Source organism: Mobula birostris, chromosome 1 (genome assembly GCF_030028105.1).
Source record: "Mobula birostris isolate sMobBir1 chromosome 1, sMobBir1.hap1, whole genome shotgun sequence".
In the NCBI taxonomy this organism is placed as follows: domain Eukaryota; kingdom Metazoa; phylum Chordata; class Chondrichthyes; order Myliobatiformes; family Myliobatidae; genus Mobula; species Mobula birostris.
In genome coordinates, this window is record NC_092370.1 from 179,226,731 (window position 1) to 179,254,136 (window position 27,406).

Below are 27,406 nucleotides of genomic sequence, written 5' to 3' on the forward strand. Positions count from 1 at the left end.
GAATGACATTGGCATGCGGTTGGGACCAGAAATGCCAATGTGGCAGATGAAATTACTGAGGTAGACGTCTAAGTTAATGCGAGCAAGTTCAGAAGGCAGGAGCAAGACAAGGAGCAAGGAATGTTTGATATACTAAACTGCATTTACTTTAACGCAAAAAAGGCTGACAAGTAAGGCAGATGAACTCAGGTCATCAATAGGTACATGGGAGTGTGAATATTATGAACTATGACAGAAATATGGTTGAGAGATAGGCAGCACTGAGCTCAGATTTCTGGGGTAAAGATGCTACAGATGTGGCAGGCATGGAGGTAAGACAGTAGGAGGTGTTCTATTTTTTGATTAAGGAGAACATCACAGTAGTAGTTAGAGAGGATATTGCTGTGGGATCATCCAATGATGTTATATAGTCGGAGCTCTGAAATAAAAAGGGAGTAATTATTTTTATGGGATTGTGCAACTGGACCCTGAGTAGCCAGCAGGAATTAGATGAGCAAATGTGTAGGCAGACAGCAGATATGTGTAAAGATAATAAGGGTAGATTAATCCCCATACCTGACCAAGTGTATCCTAGGTCACTGTGGAAAGCTAGGGAAGAATTTGCTGGGGCCCTGGCAGAGAAAGTTCTATTGTTTGCCACAGGTGAGGTACAAAACTGAAGAGTAGTTAATGTTATGCTTTTATTGAAGAACAAGCCAGAAAACTGTAGGCTGATGAGCCCAACATCAGTCATGAAAAGTGAGTGGTGGGGATTCTGTGAGACAAGAAGGTCTACTGTCCAACTATTCAGAAATCCTGTTAGTTTAGCACTTGGCTTGCTAGATGATGTCTGCTAAGATTTCATTCAATGAACCTACACTCCCATTCCTGAGCTCCCTTTATATTTATCAGATTCACTGAAAAATTTTTATACAATATTGTAAGATGTGATTGGTAGGTGGGAAGCCTTCAAAGGAGAAATTTTGAGTTTGTATGTTCCTGTCAGGATTAAAGGCAAAGTGAATAGGAATAAGGAACCTTGGTTCTCAAGGGATATTGCAACTCTGATAAAGAAGAAGAGGGAGTTGTATGAAATGTATAGGAAACAGGGAGTAAATCAGGTGCTTGAGGACTATAAGAAGTACAAGAAAATACTTAAGAAAGTAATCAGGAGGGCTAAAAGAAGACATGAGGTTGCCTTGGCAGTCAAAGTGAAGGATAATCCAAAGAGCTTTCACAGGTATATTAAGAGCAAAAGGATTGTAAGGGATAAAATTGGTCCTCTTGAAGATCAGAGAGGTCAGCTATGTGCGGAACCAAAGGAAATGGGGGAGATCTTAAATAGGTTTTTTGCATCTATATTTACTAAGGAAACTGGCATGAAGTCTATGGAATTAAGGGAATCAAGTAGTGAGATCATGGAAACTGTACAGATTGAAAAGGAGGAGGTGCTTGCTGCCTTGAGGAAAATTCAAGTGGATAAATCCCCGGGGCCTGACAGGATGTTCCCGCGGACCTTGAAGGAGACTAGTGTTGAAATTGCGGGGGCCCTGGCAGAAATATTTAAAATGTCGCTGTCGACGGGTGAGGTGCCGGAGGATTGGAGAGTGGCTCATGTTGTTCCATTGTTTAAAAAAGGATCGAAAAGTAATCCGGGAAATTATAGGCCGGTAAGTTTAACGTCGGTAGTAGGTAAGTTATTGGAGGGAATACTAAGAGACAGAATCTACAAGCATTTGGATAGACAGGGACTTATTAGGGAGAGTCAACATGGCTTTGTGCGTGATAGGTCATGTTTGACCAATCTATTGGAGCTTTTCGAGGAGGTTACCAGGAAAGTGGATGAAGGGAAGGCAGTGGATATTGTCTACATGGATTTCAGTAAGGCCTTTGACAAGGTCCCGCATGGGAGGTTAGTTAGGAAAATTCAGTCGCTAGGTATACATGGAGAGGTGGTAAATTGGATTAGACATTGGCTCGATGGAAGAAGCCAGAGAGTGGTGGTAGAGAATTGCTTCTCAGAGTGGAGGCCTGTGACCGGTGGTGTGCCACAGGGATCAGTGCTGGGTCCATTGTTATTTGTCATCTATATCAATGATCTGGATGATAATGTGGTAAATTGGATCAGCAAATTTGCTGATGATACAGAGATTGGAGGTGTAGTAGACGGTGAGGAAGGTTTTCAGAGCCTGCAGAGGGACTTGGACCAGCTGGAAATATGGGTTGAAAAATGGCAGATGGAGTTTAATACAGACAAGTGTGAGGTATTGCATGTTGGAAGGACAAACCAAGGTAGAACATACATGGTAAGGCACTGAGGAGTGCAGTGGAACAGAGGGATCTGGGAATACAGATACAAAATTCCCTAAAAGTGGCATCACAGGTAGATAGGGTCGTAAAGAGAGCTTTTGGTACATTGGCCTTTATTAATCAAAGTATTGAGTATAAGAGCTGGAATGTTATGATGAGGTTGTATAAGGCATTGGTGACGCCGAATCTGGAGTATTGTGTTCAGTTTTGGTCACCAAATTACAGGAAGGATATAAATAAGGTTGAAAGAGTGCAGAGAAGGTTTACAAGGATGTTGCTGGGACTTGAGAAACTCAGTTACAGAGAAGGGTTGAATAGGTTAGGACTTTATTCCCTGCAGCGTAGAAGAATGAGGGGAGATTTGATAGAGGTATATAAAATTATGATGGGTATAGATAGAGTGAATGCAAGCAGGCTTTTTCCACTGAGGCAAGGGGAGAAAAAAACCAGTGGACATGTGTTAAGGGTGAGGGGGGAAAAGTTTAAAGGGAACATTGGGGGGGGGGCTTCTTCACACAGAGAGTGGTGGGAGTATGGAACGAGCTGCCAGATGAGGTGGTAAATGCGGGTTCTTTTTTAACATTTAAGAATAAATTGGACAGATACATGGATGGGAGGTGCATGGAGGGATATGGTCCATGTGCAGGTCAGTGGGACTAGGCAGAAAATGGTTTGGCACAGCCAAGAAGGGCCAAAAGGCCTGTTTCTGTGCTGTAGTTTCTATGGTTTCTATCTAAAAAAGTGAAAAGTATTAGGTATTAATAGGAATAATATCCTATAATATCCTAATGAAATTCTGCTGAGGCAGCAAAGTTCCTCATGTACTGGATTATCAATTTATTATTTTTATGATCTTTGCTATTAGATCTTTATTTTTTCGTTATTTCCAGTATACCCACAGTTCTCTATAGTAATGACATACATATTTGTTTAATTAGATTTTTTTCACCTTGGTGATCCACTCCCCATCATAATTTCTCCTACATTTGCCTACCTTTTTATTTAACAATGTTGCAGAAATACTTCATTTTTTGACAATATCTTGTCACATCTTTGCCATCAAATAATCAGGGATCTGCTGCAAATTCCTAAAATCCTCCAGACCTCAGATTTAGGACTCGTCTTGCAAATAATGCATTGTGTTAATTTATCACTATTCCCAAACTATTTAAAACCCTGTTTGTATCACCATCCTGATAGTTACTTCTTAGTTTTCATTAAATAATCTAATATATCAATCTCAAAAAATCAAGAAAAATTGTGGAATGCTATTATTTAAAGAAAAAACATATCAAGGCAACATATTAGTGTACCTGATAATACAATCTAATAAAGCATAATGCTATCCATTGTGAAATGTTAACCTGATAGTGATGAATGTTTCACCTATAGCTGTAACTTCATGATATTGTCATCAAAATGCTTGCTGCTTTACAATAGGGATATTATATCACAACGTCCCTTCATCAGCAAAAGATACTTTGGCATATCTCAAATTCATAACACATTTGAAGGTCTTTGGAAAAGAAATTGAATGTTTATCCTAATAATACTACTTCTTTCCAACTGTCTTTATTTATTAATTATATTTAGCAAGTAGGCCCTTCTAGCTCTTCAAGACATGCTGCCCCAGCAACCTGACAAACCCAATTTACCCCAACCTAATCATGGGACAATTTACACTGACCAATTAACCTACCTGGCTCATCTTTGGAACGTGGGAGGAAATCAGAGGACTGGAGAAAGCCTATGCATCCCGTGGGGAGGATGTATAGAGACTTCTTACAAGAATTAACCGCCGAACTCCGGAATGTCCCAAGCTGTAATAACTGCTACATTATCTACCTAACCCTCATGCTGTCCAAATATTCATGAATGCTTTCAAGTGAATTCCATGCATCAACCCACTTATTCATGATAGTAAATATACAAAAGGAATAATAGTCAAAGAGTGATGGAGCCACATTTCTAGAAGTCCCTTACTTGTGCAATATAGAATGGCAAGTTGAGCAAGTGTATTTGAGTGAAGCAGTGCACTCTTCTTGGCATTGATTTCTATCTAAACAACAGGGAGAATTTTTATGCTTTGTTCCCAGAAAATACAGTTTTCCATAAATATGACCCAAAAGTCATTACAGAGTTGTGTCAGAGATGAAAAAAGATGAAATAAACACGAAAGTTAGTGGTATTTAAAAAAAAACATACGCCAGAACAAAAATGGTTTTATCAATTATTGGCTCTATTTATTAAGTGGCTTTATTAATTAATGATAGAGTAATAAAGAAGGATAACTCAAGTTCAGGGAGCCATAACATAGAAGCGATTTGGAAGAAAATACTGTAGTTAAAAAATGTATCAAACATAAATTAAGAAAAAAACATACAATTGCACAAACTGAATAGAGAAAAGCAATGCATCATATGATTAATATGAATGAATAAAAGTGTACATAATAAAGCTATACAAAATAAAAACAGGAGTTTGTGTAGATTTTTAAAATTCACAAAACTGATCCTCCAGTTAATTCCAGAGTCTTGATTGCTATGTAAAGTGGACAGAAAAGTTAAGCAAGTGGTTTGAATTTATCTCCAATATAAAGGATAGAATAACATTCCAGATACAGCTCTACGATCAGGAACTCAAAAGGAAGGCTCAAACTCAGGAAAATTACAATCACCATGTCATGATTGCATCTTATGTGACCAGAGAAACACGTACTGTGCTGCTTAAAATTTCCAAAATTCCTTAGGTTTGCAAAAGGTTCCATTAGATCAAACAACAGCAAATGTAACTCTTTTATTCAAATAAGGAAGAAGTCACAAAACAGGAATCTGCAAGTCAGTTAGCTGAATATCTATGTTAAGGGGAAATGCTTGAAGCTATTACAAAAACATTAGAACAAAGAACTTTAAATACAAAAAAATTGGACAAAGTGAGCACGATTATGTGAAAAGCGAAATCATGTTCGGCTTTGAAGTAGTAACATTTCTAGTGGATAAGGTATCCCTATGGATTAGGCAGACCCTCACATTTTCATATGGCATTTGATAAGGTGTCACGTAATAGATTACTGCAGAAATTGAAAGCATAGCAGGGAATGTACTGAAAATGGATGGATGACAGACTCAATCAAATGGCAAACATCACTCTTCGAAAGCTTGCATTAAAATACAAACTCATAAAAGACACCATATCTTACTATAAGTACAAGCCTGATCCTTTTTTTAAGAGTTAGAGTCAAATTACATTCGGTCATCCTTGTCCGCGAGGGATTGGTTTTGGGACTCCTTGTGGATACCAAAAAACGTGGATGCTCAAGTCCCTCATTCAACCTGTCTCAATGTGGTAGACCTTAGGACCCAGCGGAACCCGGATCTTATTTAACCTGTCTCAGTGCGGTGGACATTAGGACCCGGCGGCGGAGCTCTGAATCCGCAGTGTTTCTGTTCACGAAAACAATCACGATCGAAAATAAAGTGGAAATAATAAAGCGATCGGCACAATTTTAAAGGATGAAGTGAGAAAGGACCTGCCCCGATGAAAGCTACAATTATTACTAAGCAATGCAGTGGTTTAATTATTGGGTTTTGGGTTTTTGATCCTCCACATCAACCCAGCACGGATGGAGAGCGCGCTCGGGAGCGATCTGTCACTGGATCGAACTTGGGAACTTCCATTCCTGAGCCCGGCGCTGAAACATACGTTTCTTAAGTGTTTTATGTGCATAGGAAGATAAAATATATACTATATACTAAGACAAACGTTTGACTAATGGACGCTAAATAATACCGGATGTATCTGTTCCAATTTACTTAGTAAGAGAACTTCCATTTTTTTTCAATCCCGATACACGATAACCTACGCACATCCTCCCGTATACTTTAAATCATCTCTAGATTACTTATAATACATAATATAATGTAAATGCTATGTAAAATAGTTGTTATGCTGCATTGCTTAGGGAATAATGACAAGAAAGTAAGTCTGTACATGCTCGAAAAACAAGTACTGGAAGAGCACTTCCGGGTTTTCTCGATTCGCGGTTGGTTGAATTCGCGCATGCGGAACTCGCGGATAAGGAGGACCAACTGTATATTATGATCGATCCATTATTACAAATTGGACTATCCATAATAACTATCTGGGTATAATATTACAGGATAAAAAGCAGGAACAATTTACTTAATAGATATAGCCATTCCAAGCACACATCATATAGAATTCTACTACTACTACATCGACTCAGGCCTAGGGGGATGGTGTCGGGCAAAATATAGAATTCAGTAAGTGGAAAAACACCAGAAATACGCTGAACTAAAACAGGATGTTGAAAGATGATGGAACAGGAACAGGGTAAACATTGTCCCAACATTAGTATCTACAACTGGTATCATTTCAAAGTCACAACAAAACAGCAATAAACAATTAGGCCTACATAGCAATATTTATGTAAATCTCCAGAAAGCCACAATACCAAACCACAACTAGAATAATCTGAAAGATCGGAGGAATTGAGAAATGAGTGTGCTTAACTATGCCTGTACCTCAGGTTTTATCAACTTGAGCAGAGAAAAAATTAAATAATAATAAAGAACATTTCCAGGGCGACTCTCTAAGCCCACTATGATTTTGTCTAACTTTAAACCTGCTCTCTAACTTATTCTATCAGACAAAACTAGAGTACATTATCAAATCAGAGACAACCAAATGAATTATACCTTGACACACCTTCTATACATTTGAAATTATATGCTCCTTCATCCATTTAATTCAAATAGTAGAACTATTTTCAAAAGATATAAACATGAACTTTGAACTAGATAAGTGCAGAACACTGAACATAAAAAAGGTGCAATAGAGCTAGTAGAATATAAAACAGAGGAGCAGGATACATTACAACCAATGGATTGATAGGAAGCATTTAAGTATCTGGGACATCAACAAGCAAAGAAAATAGATCATGGGATGAGAAAAGGAAACCTTCTGACAGAATTTACTTCAAGGCTTAAGAAAATCTGTAAAAAAAAAAAGCTCAATAGTAAAAATATAACAGACAATTAACACTTTAGCGATTATAATATTAACATATTCTTTTGGCAGAATACCTTGGTCTGAAATCTGATTGAAAAATTTAAACAAATAATTTTAAACTGATATTTTTCCCCACTCATTTACAGGACATGGGAATCATTGTCAAGACCATGATTTTAAACCAAAAATCCAGATTAAAAATCAATATAATAATGTATAAGTGTTGAGTGGAACCTTTCTCATTCACCAACTGCTTCACAAACCCCACCCCCACCCCAACCTATCCTACTGTTTATTAGTAAGAGCCTAATTTCTGGGAACAGGGTACAATTCAATAAAAAGTAACGATCAAACTAAATTAACACAGAAGCTTGGTATTAATGAATTAATCACAGTAAATTGGTCAGACATCATCTTCTGCAATAACACAACATAGGTACCTATCATTGACATCCATTGGCACCATTATTGAGCCTGCTGGTAACAATATCTTGGGCTCACTGCTGACGATATTGCAGGAATGGGCCAGAAGCTAGGCATCCTGTGATGAATAACTCACCACCTGACAACTCAATACCTTTATATCATCTACAATGAATGAAGGTGTACAGACAACTAGGAAGCTCTACACCAGTCAAGGACACTGCCACCTTAGAAGCTTATTCCCTCTACTACTATACAAAATGGTTTGACTGTATACAATCTACAAAATGGACTGCAGTTATTCACTTTGCTACTTTAACAGCAACCTCTAACATTGAGAAAAGATCTCCAGGGGCATGACAATAGCACCCTCTTGAGGTTCCCCTGTCACACACCAACCTGACCTGGAAATGTTTTGCCATACCTTCATTATTGCCACGTTGAAAGCATTAACTCACTCTCTTTTATTACAGTGATTACCTTCACAAGCAAGGCAGCAGTGGTTCACAATGATAGTTCATCGTCACCTTCTCAAGTGCAAGAGGTGATGGGCAATGTCCAAATAACAAAAAAAAAGTGGTGATGGCTGGATGATGCTGAAAAATCGGTAACGAAATCTGAAAATCTTTTGATGGCATAATGGTCGCCCAGTGAGGTGCAGCGAAATTCATAACAAGCATTTTTTTTCCGGAAACTGGGTGTATTGAGCCTAGTTTGCAGCATGGTAGCATTTGTTTATCACTTTATAGCACCAGCTGACAGATCCCGCTGCTGCCTGTAAGGAGTTTGTACTTTCTGCCCATGACTACGTGGGTTTCCTCTGGGTCCTCCGGTTTCCTCCCACATTCTAAAGATGCACGGTCAGAGTTACTGAGTTGTGGAGGTGCTATGACAACGCCAGAAGTGTGGCGACCATTTGATTTGACGTAAATGATAGATTTCACTATATGGTTCAACGTACATGTGATGAATAAAGCTCATTTTTAACCAAGTGAAAAAACAAATCATTCAAGAAACTGAAGGAGGTTTTGACAGTATGCTGCATCAGAGTATCCTAAATTGAAATCCAAGATCACAGCAGGGAAGCTCAGCTCCTGTAAAAAATGCAACGCATATTCTGCATCTGTTCAGTATAGATATTAAAAATAACACAATCTTTTTGTTGTTTTATTCAAATTCTGAAAACATTGAGCATTTAATTTTTTTTTAAAGATGAGGAACCATAACTTAATGGGGGAGGGGAGGAACAAAATAGCATTAAATTAACACAGAACATACACAAATATTATATTCATATGTGCAGAAATATTCAACCCACACAAAAATGTTGTATGGATAATTTTATTCCTTCCTTTGCCCAATGTTAATAATCATTTAAACATTGGCTTCAACAAGTTACTAAAACAAATTGTAAAAAAAAATGTATTTCCTACTGTTTTGTCCCGGAGCCTTTCCCCATGGATAAGAAAATCATCGCGAGCACAGTCATCCAGATGAACTTTAAAAACAGTGACACAGCTGAGTCCGCCCCCTCCCAGTGGTACCCATCCTCCACTCGAGTCATCACGGGTCATCACCACTGCTCGCACTCGTGCAAAGTAACTATCACTGCAAAAAGAAGGCAAAATAAATATTAGGGTTTTTACCTCAGCAAATTCATTTTCTTATATCCAGCAACAATTTCTTCCCATTAACATTCGAAGTTCATAAATGATAATTATTGACACTAAAGTCTCCATTAATATAGTTCTATATCAAGAGTTGGGGAAGAATGTAAACGATTATTCTTATGCACTTCCTCAGAAAAATATGGCTGAAATCAGGATATTGGTAGAATGGTGGATTACCATAATATTCAACCAATGACTAAGACTTAATTTGTAGTAATTATAAACATGCGTAAAGAACTGATATTTGAATAGACGTGGGGGCCCTGAGAGTTCCAACTAGTTGGAACTAATTTTGATGTGTGGTACTCATATAAAACTGAAAAGGTGTAGAAAACAACATTAAATTAGCATACCTTCCACTTGTAAATTAATACTGGCAAACTATTTTCTACATTAAGAGATTATTTCATGAAAGCTAAAGAATCTGTGCAAACAGCTTAAGTTTACATTTCAGATTCATCATTTTAAATGGTTGTTACTGTGAAAAGCTATCTACTTCCCTCCCCACAAATGGTTGACCTGACCATCATTTAAAACTTTGCAAGTAGGAATGCAGTTATTTCTTTATACATTCAGCAATATATTTTTGTTGCCAAAGTCAAAATTCCTTCCTATACCATAAACAGCTACAAAATGCCTACAGACTATTGTCAGTACCATACTCAATTTTAACAGAAAGGTCCTTTACCATTTGCTTTTCCTATCTGACACTTTTAATGAATCCATTTCCTCAAATTTCTAAGAATGTGATTTGTGAAGGAGTACAAGGGCCTCAGTGAACCACTTGAAACCCTTAATAGTTACAAGAAGCTGAAATGAACAAAGGGATTTTAATATTTCTGGAAGTGGTAATGATGAGAATAAACAAGCTTTCAGATTCTTGAATGCATTCACCAATAAACATTTTCCAGTTTCTACTTCTCTTACTTTGCCTCCTAAATTATTGGGTAACATTCAGATGACAAGACACCCGAACAACAAAGATACATTCGAAGTAAATAGAATTAACTACTATGGAGGGGAAGAGATGGCCAATTATATTCTCTGTATGCCCCCCCTCCCCTCTTCTAGCCTTTGATTTTTGCCCAGTTTGGGTCCAAATAACTTTAATCCTATGTCCTCTCATTGAAATATATGCTTTACTTTTGCAATGATAAATGTTCAGTGAAAACTGCATTACTAGGTACAACTGCAAGAAAAAGTTTGTGAAACCTTGCTGGCTTTCTGCATTAATTACTCATAAAATGTGGTCTGATCTTCACCTAAGCCAAAATAATAAACAAAAACATAATCTGCTTAAACAAATAATAAACAATTGTACTTTTCATGCCTTTATTGAACACATTAATTGTTCACAGTCCAGGCTGAAAAATGTATGTGAACCCTTGTATTTAATAACTGGTGAAACCTCCTCTAGCAGCAATAACCTCCACCAAACACTTCCTGTAGCTGCTGATCAGACTTGCACAACAGTGAGGAGGAAGTTTAGACCATTCCTCCAAACAAAACTGTTTTAGTTCATTAATATTTCTGGGATACCTTGCATGAACAGCCCTCTTCAGGTCATGCCACAGCATCTCAGTTGGGTTAAGGTCTGGATCCTAACTTGGTCATTCCAAATCATGAATTTTCTTCTTCTTAAACCATTCTGATGTTGATTTACTCTGTGGTTCAGATCACTATCTTGTTGCATTATCCAACTTCTATTAAGCTTCAGGTGACAGATCTCTACTCTGACATTTTCCTATAAAACGTCTTGAATGAGTTTTGAATTCATTATTCCGTCAACAATTGCAAGCTGTCCAGGCCCTGAGGCAGCAAAGCAGCCCCAAACCATGATCTTCCTTCCACCATGCTTTACAGTTGGTGTTGGTGTGCAGTGCCCTATATCTTCCAAACATAGCGGTATGCCATTTCTGCCAAAAAGTTCAAGTTTCGTCTCATCTGTCCACAGAATATTGTCCCAAAAGCATTGTGGAACATCCAGGACATATTTTGCTAACTTGAGACATGCAGCAATGTCTTTTTTTGCAGAGCAGTGGTTTCCTTTGTGGTGTCCTTCCATGAACAACATTCTTGTTCAATATTTTTCTTATAGTGGACACATGAACAGAGACTATCAATTTCTAGAGATCTCTATAGCTCTTTTGCTGTTGCCCTTGGGTTCTTTTTTACCTCCTTCAGTACTGCACGTTGTGTTCTTAATGTGATCTTTACAGAATGTCCAGTCCTAGGGAGATATCAACACTACTGAATTTCCTCCATTTGTAGACAATTTCTTTTACTGTGGACTAATGAACACTTACGTCATTAGAAATCCTTCTGTAGTCTTTTCCAGCTTCATGCATCGCATTTCTACAATTTTTTTTAAAGTCCTCTGAAAGTTGTTTTGATCAAAGCACGGTAAACAGATCTTTCTTGTGCACAGCAGGCTCTGTCAGTAACCTGACTTCGTGCATCTTTTTTTAATTGGGCAGGGCACTTCTACAACCCACACCTCCACTCTCATCTCATTAACTGGAACACCTGACTCCAAAGAGCTCTTGTAGAAGGCATTACCCCAGAGGTTCACATACTTCTTTGAACCAAGACTGTGATTGTTTAAACGGTGTACTAAGTGTTGACGAGGAGAAACCGTGTTATTAGTTTAGGCAGATTATATTTGTTAATTATTGTGACTCAGATGAAGACGAGAACACATTTTATGAGTAATTAATACAGAGAAACTGGTAATTGCAAAGGGTTCACAAACTTCTCTTGCAACTGTTCCTTTTTCGACTATCACAAATCATATCAAGTCAAGGAATGATTAATTTTTGGCAAGTATTTGTACATTCTTACATATTAGTGTGCTCAAATTGACATTAAAGGCATTGTTTTGTTCAGTCATTAATCCATATTACAGTAAAATCATGACACTGACCCAAGCAACTGACTTATGGAATTAGTGCTTTGGAAACAATGGAATTCTCAAACCATAAAATACTTTCAAATCACAAAAAGCAAATGGCCACTGAATAATCTATCTTTCCCCAAAAAACTTCATCGGGGGAGGGGGGTAGTTACTGCCCATCTGATTTTATACAATGTGAAAAACAAGCTGCCTCCTTGGTCCACATTCAATAACAGTATATGGTCAGGTTTAGCAATGAATTCAATAACGAAAAGCTATTTATTTGGCAAGAAACTGAACATTTCTAGCCTGTCATTTTCATTAATTAAAGGAAAGGAACAGTAAGGCAGAGTCTACAGATGACATTGTTAACACTACGTAACACCTCTTTGAGTAGAGGGCCAAGGAACTAGGAAGGCTGAAATGATTGAAATAAAAACACTTCTCTACATTTCATGAACATTTCTCTATCTTCTCCAACACCTACCTCCATCCCAATAATTATTGCAGAGATTTCTCACATCATTACCTCTAAATCAACAGCACCTAAATCAAATGATCTGTTCATCAATGTACTGCTTTTGAGATCTTGGGTGAAAAGTTTGTGCTTCAATTCAAACATTATCACATTGACCACATACTATAAAACACATTTTTAGTGGCGATGCACTGGAAGACATCTTGCAAGTATAAGTGTTTCTTTTTCTAACTCGTTTTGTATTAATTTCTCTCTTCCTGAAAGTCTAATTTATATATTATTATTCATGGTTGTCCAGAAACAATAACATCAAGCACTCAATACAATTAATAGTATCAACCATTAGAACTTAATATTGGTATCTCATTCCTTCCATAATGAATTATGCTTAACTGTGTCCATGGCTGCTCTGCCTAAAGAGCGAGTAGCACTACAATGAAACTAGGTATATTCAAATAAATCACATCAATTCACAGCAAGTCCAGGAAATCCAGAAGCCAAATCAATCATTTCAAAAAGCAAGTATGCAATCTTCTTCCAACTACAGCCTAAAAGCTGATTTTTCCTCAGGAGCTTTCTAGACAACAGCAAATCAGACATTGAAGCACAATAATTGCACTACAGTTTCAACGTAGTACCAAGGTTTGTTGATGAAACTATTACATTCAGTTATGCACAATGTCCATTTGCAATGATTCATCAGAAAGTTAGGTAAAGAAATAGATGCCAGATACTTTTTTGCCCCATTTTGCTATAAATTTAAAAAAATCACAAAATTGCAGAATAAATGCAGAAAACAATCAAAGAAACTTAATCTGATTTTAACAGCCACATTAAGTCATCAGGTCTCACCCCAAAGATATTCCCTTTGTTCTACCCATCTATCCCTCATTTTCTCTCCTGAATAAAACTTGCTTTCTCTTTTCTGATAAAACTCAACTATACTCTTATTAGATGTTGCCCAACCCGATGAATGCTTCCAACATTTTCTATTTTGTATTACTTTAGAATTTATTTTTTTAACACACTTAACATGGGAATCTTGCTTTTAGTGTTCTATCCTTTACAAGCAAATGGTTGCTACCACCTTTAGTGGCAAGAGATTTCTCAGAAGATGCTTTTAAAACCTAAATAGAGCACAAGCCATGTTCACAACAAGATAAATAGCATTTTGAACTTCAATCAAACACACCATATTTAACATATATGTGTCAGTTCGAGGAAGTCAGTTGAATTCCTCGTGTCATCATCCAACAGGGGTTCACATCTCAATCAATACTGAAAATACCCTACACCTTTCCTTCATCAATGAAAATGGAACATGCTGAAAACGCCCAGCAAGTTACACGACATTTGTAGAAAGAGAAACAGTCTAACATTTCAGGTCAGAGACCTTTTGCAAGTTTAAGTATGTTGATTAAAGGCCTTTGAACTAAAACACTAACTTCATTTATTTTACCACAGATGCTGCCTGACCTGCTGGGCATTTCCAGCATTGTCCATTTTTAATTCAAACTTCCATGGCTTTAGAACTTCTAACATGTTAATATCTCACCCTACTCCACTTAAAATACACATGGGCTGCAGTCACACCCTGCCCATCACATCCCGTAATTGACAGTCATCCTTTCAGCCATCTAAGCCAATCTGAAATTCATTCTTTAAGTTTCTACACCAACTAAAGCTCTTCTTATAAACCAAAAATCATTGACACTATTTTGTCTGATTAGATCTCCAGAAGGAATACAGAAATACTTTCAAAAAATGCAAATTCTTGTCACCCTTGATTCATTTCTTTCATCAAATGTTCTCTTCCACAATTAATTGAAATGCAACGAGATAACTATGAGTCATTTCCTTCACAAAACTGTACTCTGCAGGCTCCATGTATTTTAATGCTACTAAGTCAGAACATTAGGTTGCTAATAAACACAAGAGGTTAAATGGAGAGGCATTGAGAATAATATTCCAATCTGTAATATCTGAGGAGGTGCCAATGAATGGGGGAGGTGGTGGTAGGTGGGCTCTTGGAATAAAAAGGTTGATGGTAGCAGAGAGAAGAAATTATCTAAGTAAAAGAAAACGGTTGTTGTTTGGATTGGAACATATAAAGTGTTTCCAGAAATCTTTGCTGGGATCTGCTTTCACTGATACTAATGATCTGAATTTGGACATACAGGGGCATTTTTAAAACATACAGTCAACACTAAGCTTGGAAGAACAGTGAACAGTAATACACTTCTAGAGGACAGATAGGTGGGTAGAATGGGCAAACATGTAGATAAACTTTAATGTAAACGGGGATATCTAACAGGAAAAGACAAGGAAGGGCAGAATAATATAAAGAGCACAATTCTAAAGGGGTTGCAGGAACAGAGAGCTGGATAGATGTTACAATCTTTGGAAAGTGGCAGAGCAGTTAGACAAATTGGTTACAAGGTCAAAAATCTCAGGCTTCACATATATAGGGAGTATAAAGACAGAAGTTATGAGCCTCCTTCACAGAGCACTGGCTCAGTCACAAATAGAGTAATGTAACCAAATCTAGACAAAGTACTCTTACAAGGATGTGAAGGTATTGGAGAGGGTGAAGGAAATGTTTACAAAACCTATTTATTATAATGGTTTCAGGCATGAGAAAATGGCTGGAGAAGGAGGGATATATCCCCTGGAGCAAGAGACTTGAACATAGTCTTTGGGTTTTAAAACTGATATTCATTAGGGATCTAGTTACAATAGAGCAAATGAACTTGCTCCCATTAGTGATTATCAAGAAACTTACTAAATAAGTGCAGTGAGCAGTTAACATTTAAAATGCAAGGTTATAGAGGCAGATTAAATCGTGACTTTCAAAAAAATTCTGGATTTGAATCTGAACAAAATGAATTGTAGAGGTAAAGAGAAAGGGTGGAGGAGTGGGACTAACTGTACTGTTCCTGCAGTCAGCTAGCATTGATTTAAAAGACAGAAATGACTTCTCTTTGTGCTAATACCATTCTATTATTATGGCACCCTATACCAACTTCCAAATCTAAAGGATAATTTTTGGCACCACGCAAGCATCACTTCATTTATGCACTCTCAATTAGTCGTGCATTCCTAACCACACTCCACTTTCACTAGGAGTTTTCGCTATCCCCCTATCTATATACTACTAAAACTCTCATGCTCTGTCTGTTTGTCATTTTGTGACCTCCAATTAGCACAAACGGTGCATCACAGCGGCACTTTTTTTGGCTAAATCGAACTAAAATACACTAACTTACAGAATGCAGGCAAAATTCAGGGTTATATATTTGTATAAAATTGCTCATTTGCCAAAATAAACAGGTTCCCTTTTAACACGAGACCCGATCGGCCATCATGGAAATCGGGACGCGACAGCCCGACGCATGCGCAGGGGTAAGTGCCAGGTGGGAGATGTGTGAGCCAGGGAGTTGCAAAGGGAATGATCCCTGCGGAAAGCAGAGAGGGCTGGAGAGGGAAAGATGTGTTTAGTGGTGGGGTCCTGTTGAAGGTGGCGGAAGTTGCGGAGGATAATGTGCTGGATCAGGAGGCCGGTGGGGTGGTAGGTGAGGACAAGGAGAACTCTGTCCCTGTTGTGGTGACAGGAGGATGGGGTGAGGGCCGAAGTGCGGGAAATGGAGGAGGTGCGGGTGAGGGCATCATTGACGACGGCAGAAGGGAAACCATGATCCTTAAAGAAGGAGGACATTTGAGATGTCCTGGATGGCAGATAAGCCAGAAATGATGCCATCAAAAGTGTCTTTTGTTAAACGAGGAGGAGCTATATTTGCTTTGCTATGTGCCGTTCTTCTTTAATAAACTGAGGTTTACTACTTCAGTTTCTAAAGCAAAGTGATACCAATAGCATTCAGGAAAATTTAATGTTCATTCTGGTCACATCAGACTGCACTACCCTTCTCTCAAAGGGTGCCCCAATGGGTCACCCTGTTGTCAAATCCTTTATACAACTGAATTTCAACAGTTTAGCCCTTTCCTATCATAACATATATTCAGTTAACATTTCTAATCTTAACTGGTTACTAGTGCTTGTTTGAAAATGCTAATGAACATCAAGCAGGTCGAAGGCCAGGTTAAGCTACATTACACCTGTACAATTGTTACCCAGGCACCATCTCACTCCACAGCAGAGCGTAACCTTGTACTTGCCTGCTACTAGATCAGACTTCAACCTATTATGCTAGTGCTGTGGCTAGTATGCAATTGCTATCCCACATTAAAAGACAACATTCACAAGCACATTCAACTCAATATGAAGTTCAACAGTTATATCATGTTCTTGATATTTATTGCTTGCTTATTTATTTATTTATTCTTTCTTTCTTTCCTTTTATATTTGCAGAGTTTGTTGTCTTTTGCATGCTGGTTGAACGGCCAAGTTTGTGTGGCCTTTCATTGATTCTATTACAGCTATTATTCTATTACGGATTTATTGAGCATGCCAGTAAGAAAATACATCTCAGGGTTGTAATGGTGACATATATACACTTTGATAATAAATTTACTTTGAACACTTGAACATTAGAACCCTTATGGACAACCCAGCAGTAAGAAATCTGACAGTTGCTCTGTGATTATAGCTCAGGAATGTTACCACCACCCTGAGTGATAGATCAAGAACCATTAATTTAAAGTGATGGGCAAACAACCAAAAGCTACAGGAGATAATCAACTCAAAAGAATAAAGTTGCATTGTATGTTCTTCCAGAAAGGCAAATGGTTCCACCATGGCCTTCATTCTGCCTCTACCATCACCCCTGGCAGAGCACTCAAAGCACTCACCACTCTGTGTAAAAACCTTACCTCTGACATCATTCCTATATTTTCCCCCAATCATCTTAAAATTATGCCCCTGGTATAAGCCATTTCTGCCCTGGGAAATATTACCTTTTATTATCTTCACCCCTTCCTTATTTCTCTCAAGGTATTAAGACAAAGTCCCATCTTCCTTTATCCACTTAGATGAACGAGGAAAAATTACAAAAAAGAAAATCAGATTTTTGACTGGAAAAGGACTGTTTGCACCTAAACTGCTGATGGGGTGGTTAAATATCACTGTTCCCTAATTCAAATCTCTCATGCTAAAGTGAACATTATTGCTCAAATTCAGCCATTGAGAAAACCTTGTGATTCATTTCCTGCTCTGAACTTTTATTTCAGTTTCTTTCAAGCACACCACTGATTGCTGCATATGAGCACATTAGGAGATCATAAATAAAACCAGTGCAATGAGATGTCTCAGTCTAAAACAAAATTTATGCATTAAGCCCAGGGTGTGGTGGTGCTGTAACGTGGAGTGGGAATGGGGCAGAGGTTGTGTGGCAAAAAAGATAATCATCCGTAGCTCTCATTGTTTTCAAACTGCAAGTAACACAAACCACTACTATAGATGCTACCTGCACCTTAACAAGCCAGGTATATGGGTATCTGGACCCTATAAATTAAAATTCCCCAGTAATTATTGGAACTAGAATCTCAAAAACAAAAGAAAGATTAAAATTGTTAAATGTAAACAAATATGGCATTAAATACCATTTTGCCCAAATTCTTATGAAGCAACATTATTCTTAAGTTTCAAGGTAACTGCAATCACTTTGTTTTTTGCTAATTCCCAAAACCGAAAGGTGATTAAAGTACTTTGAATTCTCCAGTATCTTGTGTTGCTCCAGATCCCAGCATCTGCAGTCTTTTGGGTCATCAATCATGATCTGTAATTGAGAACCCAATGGTAAATAGAGCTATGATTGTGTTTCATTTAAACTTTGCTTCTAGTAGCAATACTTTTACTGAAATAACAAAAAAAATGAGCAGAGGTTTACATCTTCAGGATTTCGTTTAGCAAACTAATTGTTAACTTGAAAAATTTACAATTTTTAAACAAATGAAAAGATTATCTTTACTTCCAAATATTATAGTATTGTTTATATAATCTATTATTGTGAGCAGTTTACATGCACTATAATTTCTTCAACAGTACACACACACACACACAGAGCAGTGGGTGCTTGAAAAGCACAACACGGGAAATGGTGAAGCAGTTTCAATAGCAGCACTGAAGAGGCATATTGATGTTTAGAATGTCAGGATATTGATCCCCTGCAGGCAGATGTGTAGATTAAATTGGCATCATGGTCAGCAAAGATATGGATTGAAGGGTGTTTTCCTCTGCTGGATGGTTCCATGTAATAGTGATATTTTGAACATTTTAGCGTTTTTTGCTTCTAATCAATGTTATTACATGGCACATATATGAAGTATCTCCTTCTCTCCCTTTGGATTCTATTTTCATTGCACAACATTCCTGGTTCAGTTATAATCATGCCCAAGATATCTTTGAAACTAATTCAATTTGTTATACATCACTATTAAAAGTCTGACTAATTACAACATAAAACAAGACTCACTTTGAAGTGTCAATTTGGACTCTTGCTAGTACAAATTAAGATCTTCAAAGTCGAATTTCCAATATAACCAAACAGCGCCAACTAAATGCCAATAGAAGTGAAAAGTTCCTTAAATCTGGACCTGTAGATTATGTCTTGCCTGCTACTTTAGTAGTAATCTACATTTCTTCTAACCTTTATCCATCTCAAATCTTAGGCTTAAAAATGGATTTCATTTTAAAAATGAAAGAAGTGATTCATGTCCACTTGTCAAAAATCACGAATTAAAATCCAGGTTTAGGTTGAGTGAGAACTAAAATTTGTGCCACACAAGCAGTAGACAATGACCACCTTCAACAGAAGAGCATAAAGTACCATCCCGTGATTTTGAGGTGGGGGGGTGTGCTGGAGGGCAGGTGAGACTTTTGTTTTGAGGGTCCAATAAGGCGAGGAAATACATGATAAAGAATAGGTACTAAACATATATGAACATTGGATGTTCTGCACAAAGACATGGAGCTGAAGTGGATAAAGTAGAATACAGAATGATTCAATAGCCATCACGGGGAGTTCATTCTGGAACTGTACAAAGTATGAAAATCTGAGTATTGTGTCTTCTTAAATAGCTCCTTAGGACTGAGGATTTCTAGCTTCCTTTTGGGTTCTGAACAAATGCCAGATACCGGTTATAAATTATTTAGCATGTGGATGAAAGCACAGATCAGGTAGGTTAATAAGTTTGCAAATTATATGAAGATAGGTGCTTCTGTGAATAGCATAGGAGAGTGCCAAGTGATACAGCAGAATATAGATCAATTTCAGATATGGGTGGAGAAATGGTAGATGGAGTTTAATATGTGAAGTATTTCACTTTGGGAGATCAAATGTAAAGCAACAGCACACTCATTGTTAATGGCAAGACCCTTAACAATGGTGATGTGCAGAAGAACCTTAGGGTCCAATTCCTTAGCTTGCTGGTTACATAGTTCATAAAGGTACATATGGCATGCTTGCCTTTTGAGTTCAAGAGCAGGGAAGTTATGTTGCAGCTTTTGGAAACTCAAGTTAGGCTCCATCTACAACATTGTGTTCAGTTATGGTCAACCCATCAGGATACTTCGGAGAGGATGCAGAAGAAGTTTACCAGGATGCTGCCTGCATTAGAGGGCATGCTATAAGGATAAACATGGATTGTTTTCTCTGGAGTGGCCGGGGCTGAGGCGAGATCAGATTATGATTAGATTATGAGAAGCATTGATATAGTAGACAGGGAATATCTTTTTCCTAGGGCTGAAATTTCTAATACAAGAAAGCGTGCATTTAAGGTGAGAGGGGTAAATTCAAAGATGCACGGGCAACTTTTTTTTAAATACAGAGAATGGTGGGTGCCTGAGGTGGTGGTAGAGGTAAATAGGATTGAGGTGTTCAGGAGACTCTTTAATAGGCACATGAAGGTGCAGCAAATAGAACATAGAACAGTAGAGCACAGTACAGGTCCTTCAGCCCACAATGTTGTGCCGACCCTTAAACCCTGCCTCCCATATAACACCCCCACCTTAAATTCCTCCATATACCTGTCCAGTAGTCTCTTAAATTTCAGTAGTTTATCTGCCTCCACCACTGACTCAGGCAGTACATTCCACGCACCAAAAGGTATAGACATCTTGTAGGTAGAAGAGATTAATTTAGTTGGGCATTTGATTACTAATTTAATTAATTCAACACAATATTGAGGGGTGAAAGGTCTGTTCTATGTGTTGCTTCTGTTTAACGACAGAGCATAGAGTTTTGGCCAAATGAGGTAGTGACCCAACAGCAAAGAGGTCCAAGATTAGTGAAGACTTGGCACATCACACTCGCAGAGACACATAATCAAACAAAGCATCCCAAGATACACTTCAACAAACATTTCAGAGGTGTCAGAGATGGACAAAGTAAATTTGAGGGCAGGGTGAAAGCTGATGAAATCAATTAAGTCCAGCACGGCTGCAGGAAGCAGCACCAATGCAGTCATCAATGTAGTGAAAAAGATTTGGGAAGCGTCAGAGCCAAGTAAACACCCATGCCTACACCTTTGGTTTGGAGAAAGTTGGAAGAGCTGATAGAGAAATCGTTGAGGATAAGTATCAGTTCCACCAGAAGGAGGAGGGTGGTGGTAGAAGGGAACTGGTTAGGCATGTTGTCCAGAAAGCATAGAGACTCAAGGCCTTCCTGATGGGGGATGGAACTATACAGGGACTGGATGCCTATAGTGAAAATGCCACAGATGTAGGTAGGAAGGGACTGAATCATGAAGGACAAAATGGAGTTGAGATATGTGAACGGGAGTTCAGTGGGGCAGGAGCAGGAGCAATTTCTGCCACCTCCAATAGGATACTCCAACCAGGTCCATCTTTCCCTATTTACTACTATCCGCCCCCCCCCCCCACCCTTCACTCTCTATGTGACTCCATTATCCACTTGGTTCTCAGTGCAGATCCCCCTTGGCATTTATCCCTGCGACCATGACAACTGTATCTACACTCCCTCAGTCACACCCATTCTTGGTCCTAAACAGCCCTTCCAAGTGAGGCAGCATTTCACCGGCTAGTCTATGGGGTCAATTATTGTATCTGGAGCTCCCAGTGCAACCTCCTCTACATCAGTAAGACCTAAAGCTATCGAGGGTTCACTTCATCAAGCTTTGAATTCTCTGCAGCAACTCATTTCCATTCATTTTCAAAGTTCAAAATAGATTCTATTGTCAGAGTACATACATGTCACCACATTCAACCCTGGGGTTCTTTACCTGTGGGCATACTCATTCTCATACTGTTATGTCTGTTCATGGTCACGATGAGGCCAAACATGGGTTGGAGAAGTCACACTGCACATTCCTTCTAGGTATCTCTAACATCATGGCATGACAATTTTTCTAACTTCTAGTAACACTCCCATCTATTTCCAAACCCCACCCCACCCCATTCTGGTGGCCTCACTCCTCTTCCCTGTCCTCATGACCACATCACCTTCCTCTAGTTTCCCACCTCTTTTCCTTTATTCCACGGACCACTGCTCTCTCCTCCTTCAGCCATTTACCTTTTCCAACTATCAACTTCCAGCTTCTCACATCTTTCCCCCACCCCCACCCCTCTCCACCCAGTCAACCTGGTCAACTGGTCCCCATCACCTATTACCAGTTAGCATGCAATCTTCACCCACCACTGCCTTCTTATTCTGGGTATTGCCCCATACCTTTTGAGTTCTGACAAAGGGTCCTGATATGAAACATTGACTATTTTCCTCCACAGATACCATCTGACCTGCTGAGTTCCTCCAGCATGTTGTGACTGAATCAGAATCAGGTTTATCATCACCAGCATGTGACATGAAATTTGTTAATTTGTCAGCAGCAGTTCAATGCAATACAGTACATAATCTAACAGAGAGAAAAAAAAATAAAATAAAACATTCAATGTCCATTTAGGAATCGGATGGCAGAGGGGAAGAAGTTGTTCCTGAATCGTTGAGTGTGTGCCTTCAGGCTTCTGTACCTCCTACCTGATGGTAACAGTGAGAAAAGGTCATGCCCTGGGTGCTGATGCTTTTATGTTCAATTTCAACATTACTTTGTTTCTACATTGAATCTTAGTTGTAATTGTAATGACTCAGAATAGTCGAGATGTAGAATTTAAAAATAAACTTTGAAGAAATATTCTTTAAAGGTTTCTCATAAGATTCTAAGGTATGGTAAAACATCTCTTCCGTGAACATGATTATGAGCTGTTTAACACCAGACGTTCCTCTGAGCTGCTGGCTTCAATTTCAGTCATTCACAACATAGCAGCAAAACTTGGAAATCACTCAAAATACTGGTATAAAAAGCTCATTCACAGAGGCCCTTTCTGAACTCAGTCAAAGTTCAAAAAGATTCCTTTGGTGACAAATCCTATCATGATGTTCAGGTATCAAAAGGTAAAGCCAAAGTACTGAAATTAGTTTTACCGTCATTACCTCTGCATAAAAATAAATTTTATCTAAATGTCATTTCCTGCCCTGACTATTCAACCTTCATTTTGGACCAAGCTAAGTTTGGAATTCTGGAGTTATGATTTGACAATTCTCTTCAATCTTCCACTTAACAGACTTCACATACTTTTCAGCATCACGATGAAGCAAGAATTTAACTTTTCATAAGCGCATAAATCTTTCAGCAGTATAAACAATGCTATAATAGTTCTTAGATGTCAAAAGACTTAAGGCTGATTTATACTTGTGTGTACTAGCTTGCACCGTAGCCTACGCAAGTGGGCTACACTGTTGTGAGCATTTATACTTATGCGTTGGTGTGTCTGCGTCGTGCTGCAATTAACTGCCAAAACGCTAGTTGGCGGTGGGGTTTCTATGCCACTGTGTTGAGTTTCTTCGTGTTGAAACTCAAACAATGGTGACTGAAACTGAAGGAGGGTAAATTTTCTGTGCTTGTCCGGCCACTGAGAGACATGGACGAGGAAATGCATTTCAAATATTTTCGGATGTCGACAGATAGATTTGACAATTTGGTTCATCGTCTCCAACCATTTATTTTGCATCAGTGTACGCACAGTATACTCAGAGACTGGCAATCACCATTCGAGTTTTAGCTTCAGGTGGAAGTCAACAAACTATAGCAGCTCGCTACAAACTGACATCAAGCACAGGGTCCTCCATCATTTCAGAGGTCTGTAAAGATTTATGGAAAGCATTGCAGCCAGAGTTCCTTCCCTGCCCTTCAGTCGCCCAATGGGAAGCTATTGCAGCGTAGGAGGAAATACGATGCTACCAAGCGGACCAATCACAGTTGTTTCTGTCTACGTCGCCGCAACGCGTAGTTACATTTTGGGAGAGGTGCGTGTTAGGCTATGGCGTAGGGTTTGCGTAGAGTACAGCGTAGGGTGCGCTGCTATGCTGTACCTACAGCATACATTTGACGCACAAGTATAAATCAGCCTTTAAGAGCCAACCACATAATATCACAAATGGTAATCTAATTGAGGGTGCTGGGTTCCCATAAGTAAGGTTGTTGGATTTTTTTTATATAATGGTCTGAATTTACTGTAATTCTCTACTTCTGCTTCAAAAGTTATTGCATTCACATCCCCAATTCACCAGAGCAGACTTAAATTCACCCCTCCAGTTATACCCTAGCCATAAGACACTCATTTGACTAACAGTAAAGATTTATGAGTTTCCCATTAGATATATGTTTGGATTATTTTCTCAGCTTCACTTGATAAAAGCACTGTCTAATGCACCAGCAGCTTAGATTTCCTTGCTCAAAATCAAAAGCAAGTGAAAGTTGTAGCTTTGATAAACTAGAAAATGGTTCATATTGTTTATGGACATCAGAAGATACAACTTCTTAGAATTATCATTACTGTCACAGCATATGTTTATTATATACAATGATAAGTAAAAATAGAAATGCTAAAAAAAAAATCTGGTTCCTGAAACAGCCTACAGGAAATGATAATGACAAATGATGCAGTGCCAAAGACATTCACAAAAGGATAATAACAGTGGATTATACTGGAACAGTCTACTCTAACGATTCTTTAGAAAACATGAGGGTGAATTTTATGGAATTAACTAATTAGTGAAGACCAGCTCTTCAATAGTGACCATTTGTCTTAATACAATAAAAGGTGATGAGAGATAGCAGACAACATTTACTCCTGATATTCTGCACCAAATTCAATTTGTCAACGGTGAAACAGGTCCTGACCCTATACTGGAGCATCTGGACGGTAAAGACACCAATTGACTACAGTTGGAAATCACTCAAAATACTGGTATTTTGACTTCAATACTATAATCCCAAGCAAACTCATCACCAAACTCCAGAGCCTGGGAGTCAATATCTCCCTCTGCAACTGGGCCATTGACTTCCTGACCAATACAGCCCAATCAGTAAAGATAGTCAGCAACATCTCTGACACAATTATTCTAAACACTGATGTTCAAAGGTCGAAGTTCAAAGCAAAATTTGTTAGAGTACATACATGTCACCACATACAACCCTGAGATTCTTTTTCCTGCAGGCATACTTAGCAATTCTATAGAACAGTAACAGTAAACAGGATCAATGAACAACAAACTGTGCAAATACAAATATAAGTAAATAGCAATAAATAACGAGAGCATGAAATAACAAGATTAAGAGTCCTTAAAGTGAGACCATCAATTGTGGGAACACCAGAAATAGAATGAGTGCTGTTATCCCCTTATGTTCATTGGTTGGGCAAGTGAGTGTAGTTACCCCTGTTGTTCAAGAACCTGATGATTGAGGGTATGTAATAGTTCTTGAACTTGGTGGTGCGAGTCCTGAGGCACCTGTACCATCTACCTGATAGCAGCAGTGAGAAAAGAGCATGGCCTGGGCGGTGAGAATTTTTGATGATGGATGCTGTTTTCCGACGACAGTGTTTCATGTAGATGCACTCAACGGTTGGGAGGGCTTTACCTGTGATGTACTGAGCCAAATTCACTACCTTTTGTAGGATTTTCTGCTCAAACGCATTGGTGTTCCCATACCAGGCCATAATACATCCAGTCAGCACACTTTCCACCACACATCTATAGAAGTTTGCCAAAGCTTTTGGTGACATGCTAATACCCTGCAGACTCCTGAGGAAGTAGAGGTGCTGTTGAGCTTTCTTTGCAATTATATTTATATGATGGGTTCAGGACAGGTCCGCTGAAGTAGTGACATGCAGGAATTTAGTCTTACTGACCCTCTCCTCCTCTGATCCTCCGATGAGTACTGGTTCATGGACTTTTGGCTTCCTTCCCCTGAAGTCTACAATCAGTTCCTTAGTCTTATTGACATTGAGTGAGAGGTTGTTGTTATTACACCACTCAGCCAAATTTTCAATCAATCTCCCTCCTGTACGCTGATTCATCACCACCTTTGACACAGCCCACAGCAGTGGTGTTATCAGCACACTTGTATATGGTGTTGGGAGCTGAAGTTAGCCACACAAGCATATGTATAAAGTGAGTAGAGCAGGGGTCTAAGCATACATCCTTGTGGTGCTCTTGTGCTCATGCAGATTGTGGAGGAGATGTTTTTGACAATCGGAACTGACTGGAGTCTGCAAGTGAGAAATTCCAGAATCCAATTGCATAAGTGGGTATTGAGGCTCAGGTCTTGGGAGTTTACTGATTAGTTTTGAGGGGATGATGGTAGTAAATGCTGAGCTGTAATCTATAAAGAGCATCCTGATTAATGCATCTTTGCTGTCCAAATATTTCAGGGTTCTGTGAAGAGCCAATAAGATGGCATCTGATATAGACATGTTACATCACTTGGCAAATTGGAGCCGATCCAAATTGCCACTCAGACAGAAACTGATATGCTTCAACACCAGCCTCTCAAAACACTTCATCACTGTGGATGCAAGTGTCACTGGGCAGCAGTCATTGAGGCAGGTTACCACACTCTTTGGTACCAGCACGACTGAAGCCTGCTTGAAGCAGGTGAGTACCACACACTGCTAGAGCGAAAGGTTGAAGATATCTGTGAACACACCAGCCAGTTAGTCAGCACAGGTCTTCAGTACTTGGCCATGTAATCTATCTGGCCCGGATGCTTTCCTTGAATTCACTCTCTTGAAGGTAGCCCGCCATCTTCAGATGCTGAAACCAAAGGATCAATGAGAGACATGGGAATGCGCGAAGATTGCTCCCTGTACTGGTAGTCAAAGCAAGTATAGAAGGCATTGAACTCATCTGGAAGCAAAGTTCTGCTGACCATTTTGTTGCAGGATTTAACTTTGTAGGAGGTTATGTCATTCAAACTCCGCCACAGCTGTTGAGCATCCCTCATTGATTCCAGTCTCGTCCGGAATCTCCACTTTGCCCAAGAGATGGCTATCCAGAGATCATACCTGCACCTCTTGTAGCATTCTTGATCTCCAGACTTGAATACCTCTGATCTGGCTTTCAGCAAATTCTTGATTTCATGATTTATCCAGGGCATCTGATTGGGGAAAGCCTTGAATGATTTTGTGGGGACAAACTCATCCACAGCTGTTTTTAATAAAGTCTGTTATGACCTGGGTGCAGTCATTCAGGTCCTGAGATGAGTTCTGACTCAAGGCAATGCTGTAACCACTCCTCTGCCTCCCATAACATCTGCTTGTTTGTTTTGATCTCTGGAGCCTTGCTCTTTAGGCTCTGTCTGTATGCAGGTAGT

At 38.8% G+C, this 27,406-nt stretch overlaps 1 protein-coding gene across 3 annotated transcripts in view; it reads right to left on the reverse strand.

Moving 5' to 3' along the window:
- spred1 (sprouty related EVH1 domain containing 1) overlaps positions 1-27,406 on the reverse strand; it is a 109,473-nt gene that overhangs the window by 52,715 nt on the left and 29,352 nt on the right. For 2 of the 3 annotated variants that reach the window (XM_072266891.1, XM_072266883.1), the window contains exons 2-3: positions 18,446-18,516; positions 9,177-9,351 (exon numbers count right to left, since the gene is read on the reverse strand). In XM_072266891.1, the coding sequence (XP_072122992.1) occupies positions 9,177-9,351; positions 18,446-18,513 (243 nt within the window). In that variant the 5' untranslated portion in view covers positions 18,514-18,516. The remainder of the gene's footprint in view (positions 1-9,176; positions 9,352-18,445; positions 18,517-27,406) is intronic. The other variant, XM_072266897.1, reaches the window with a different exon arrangement.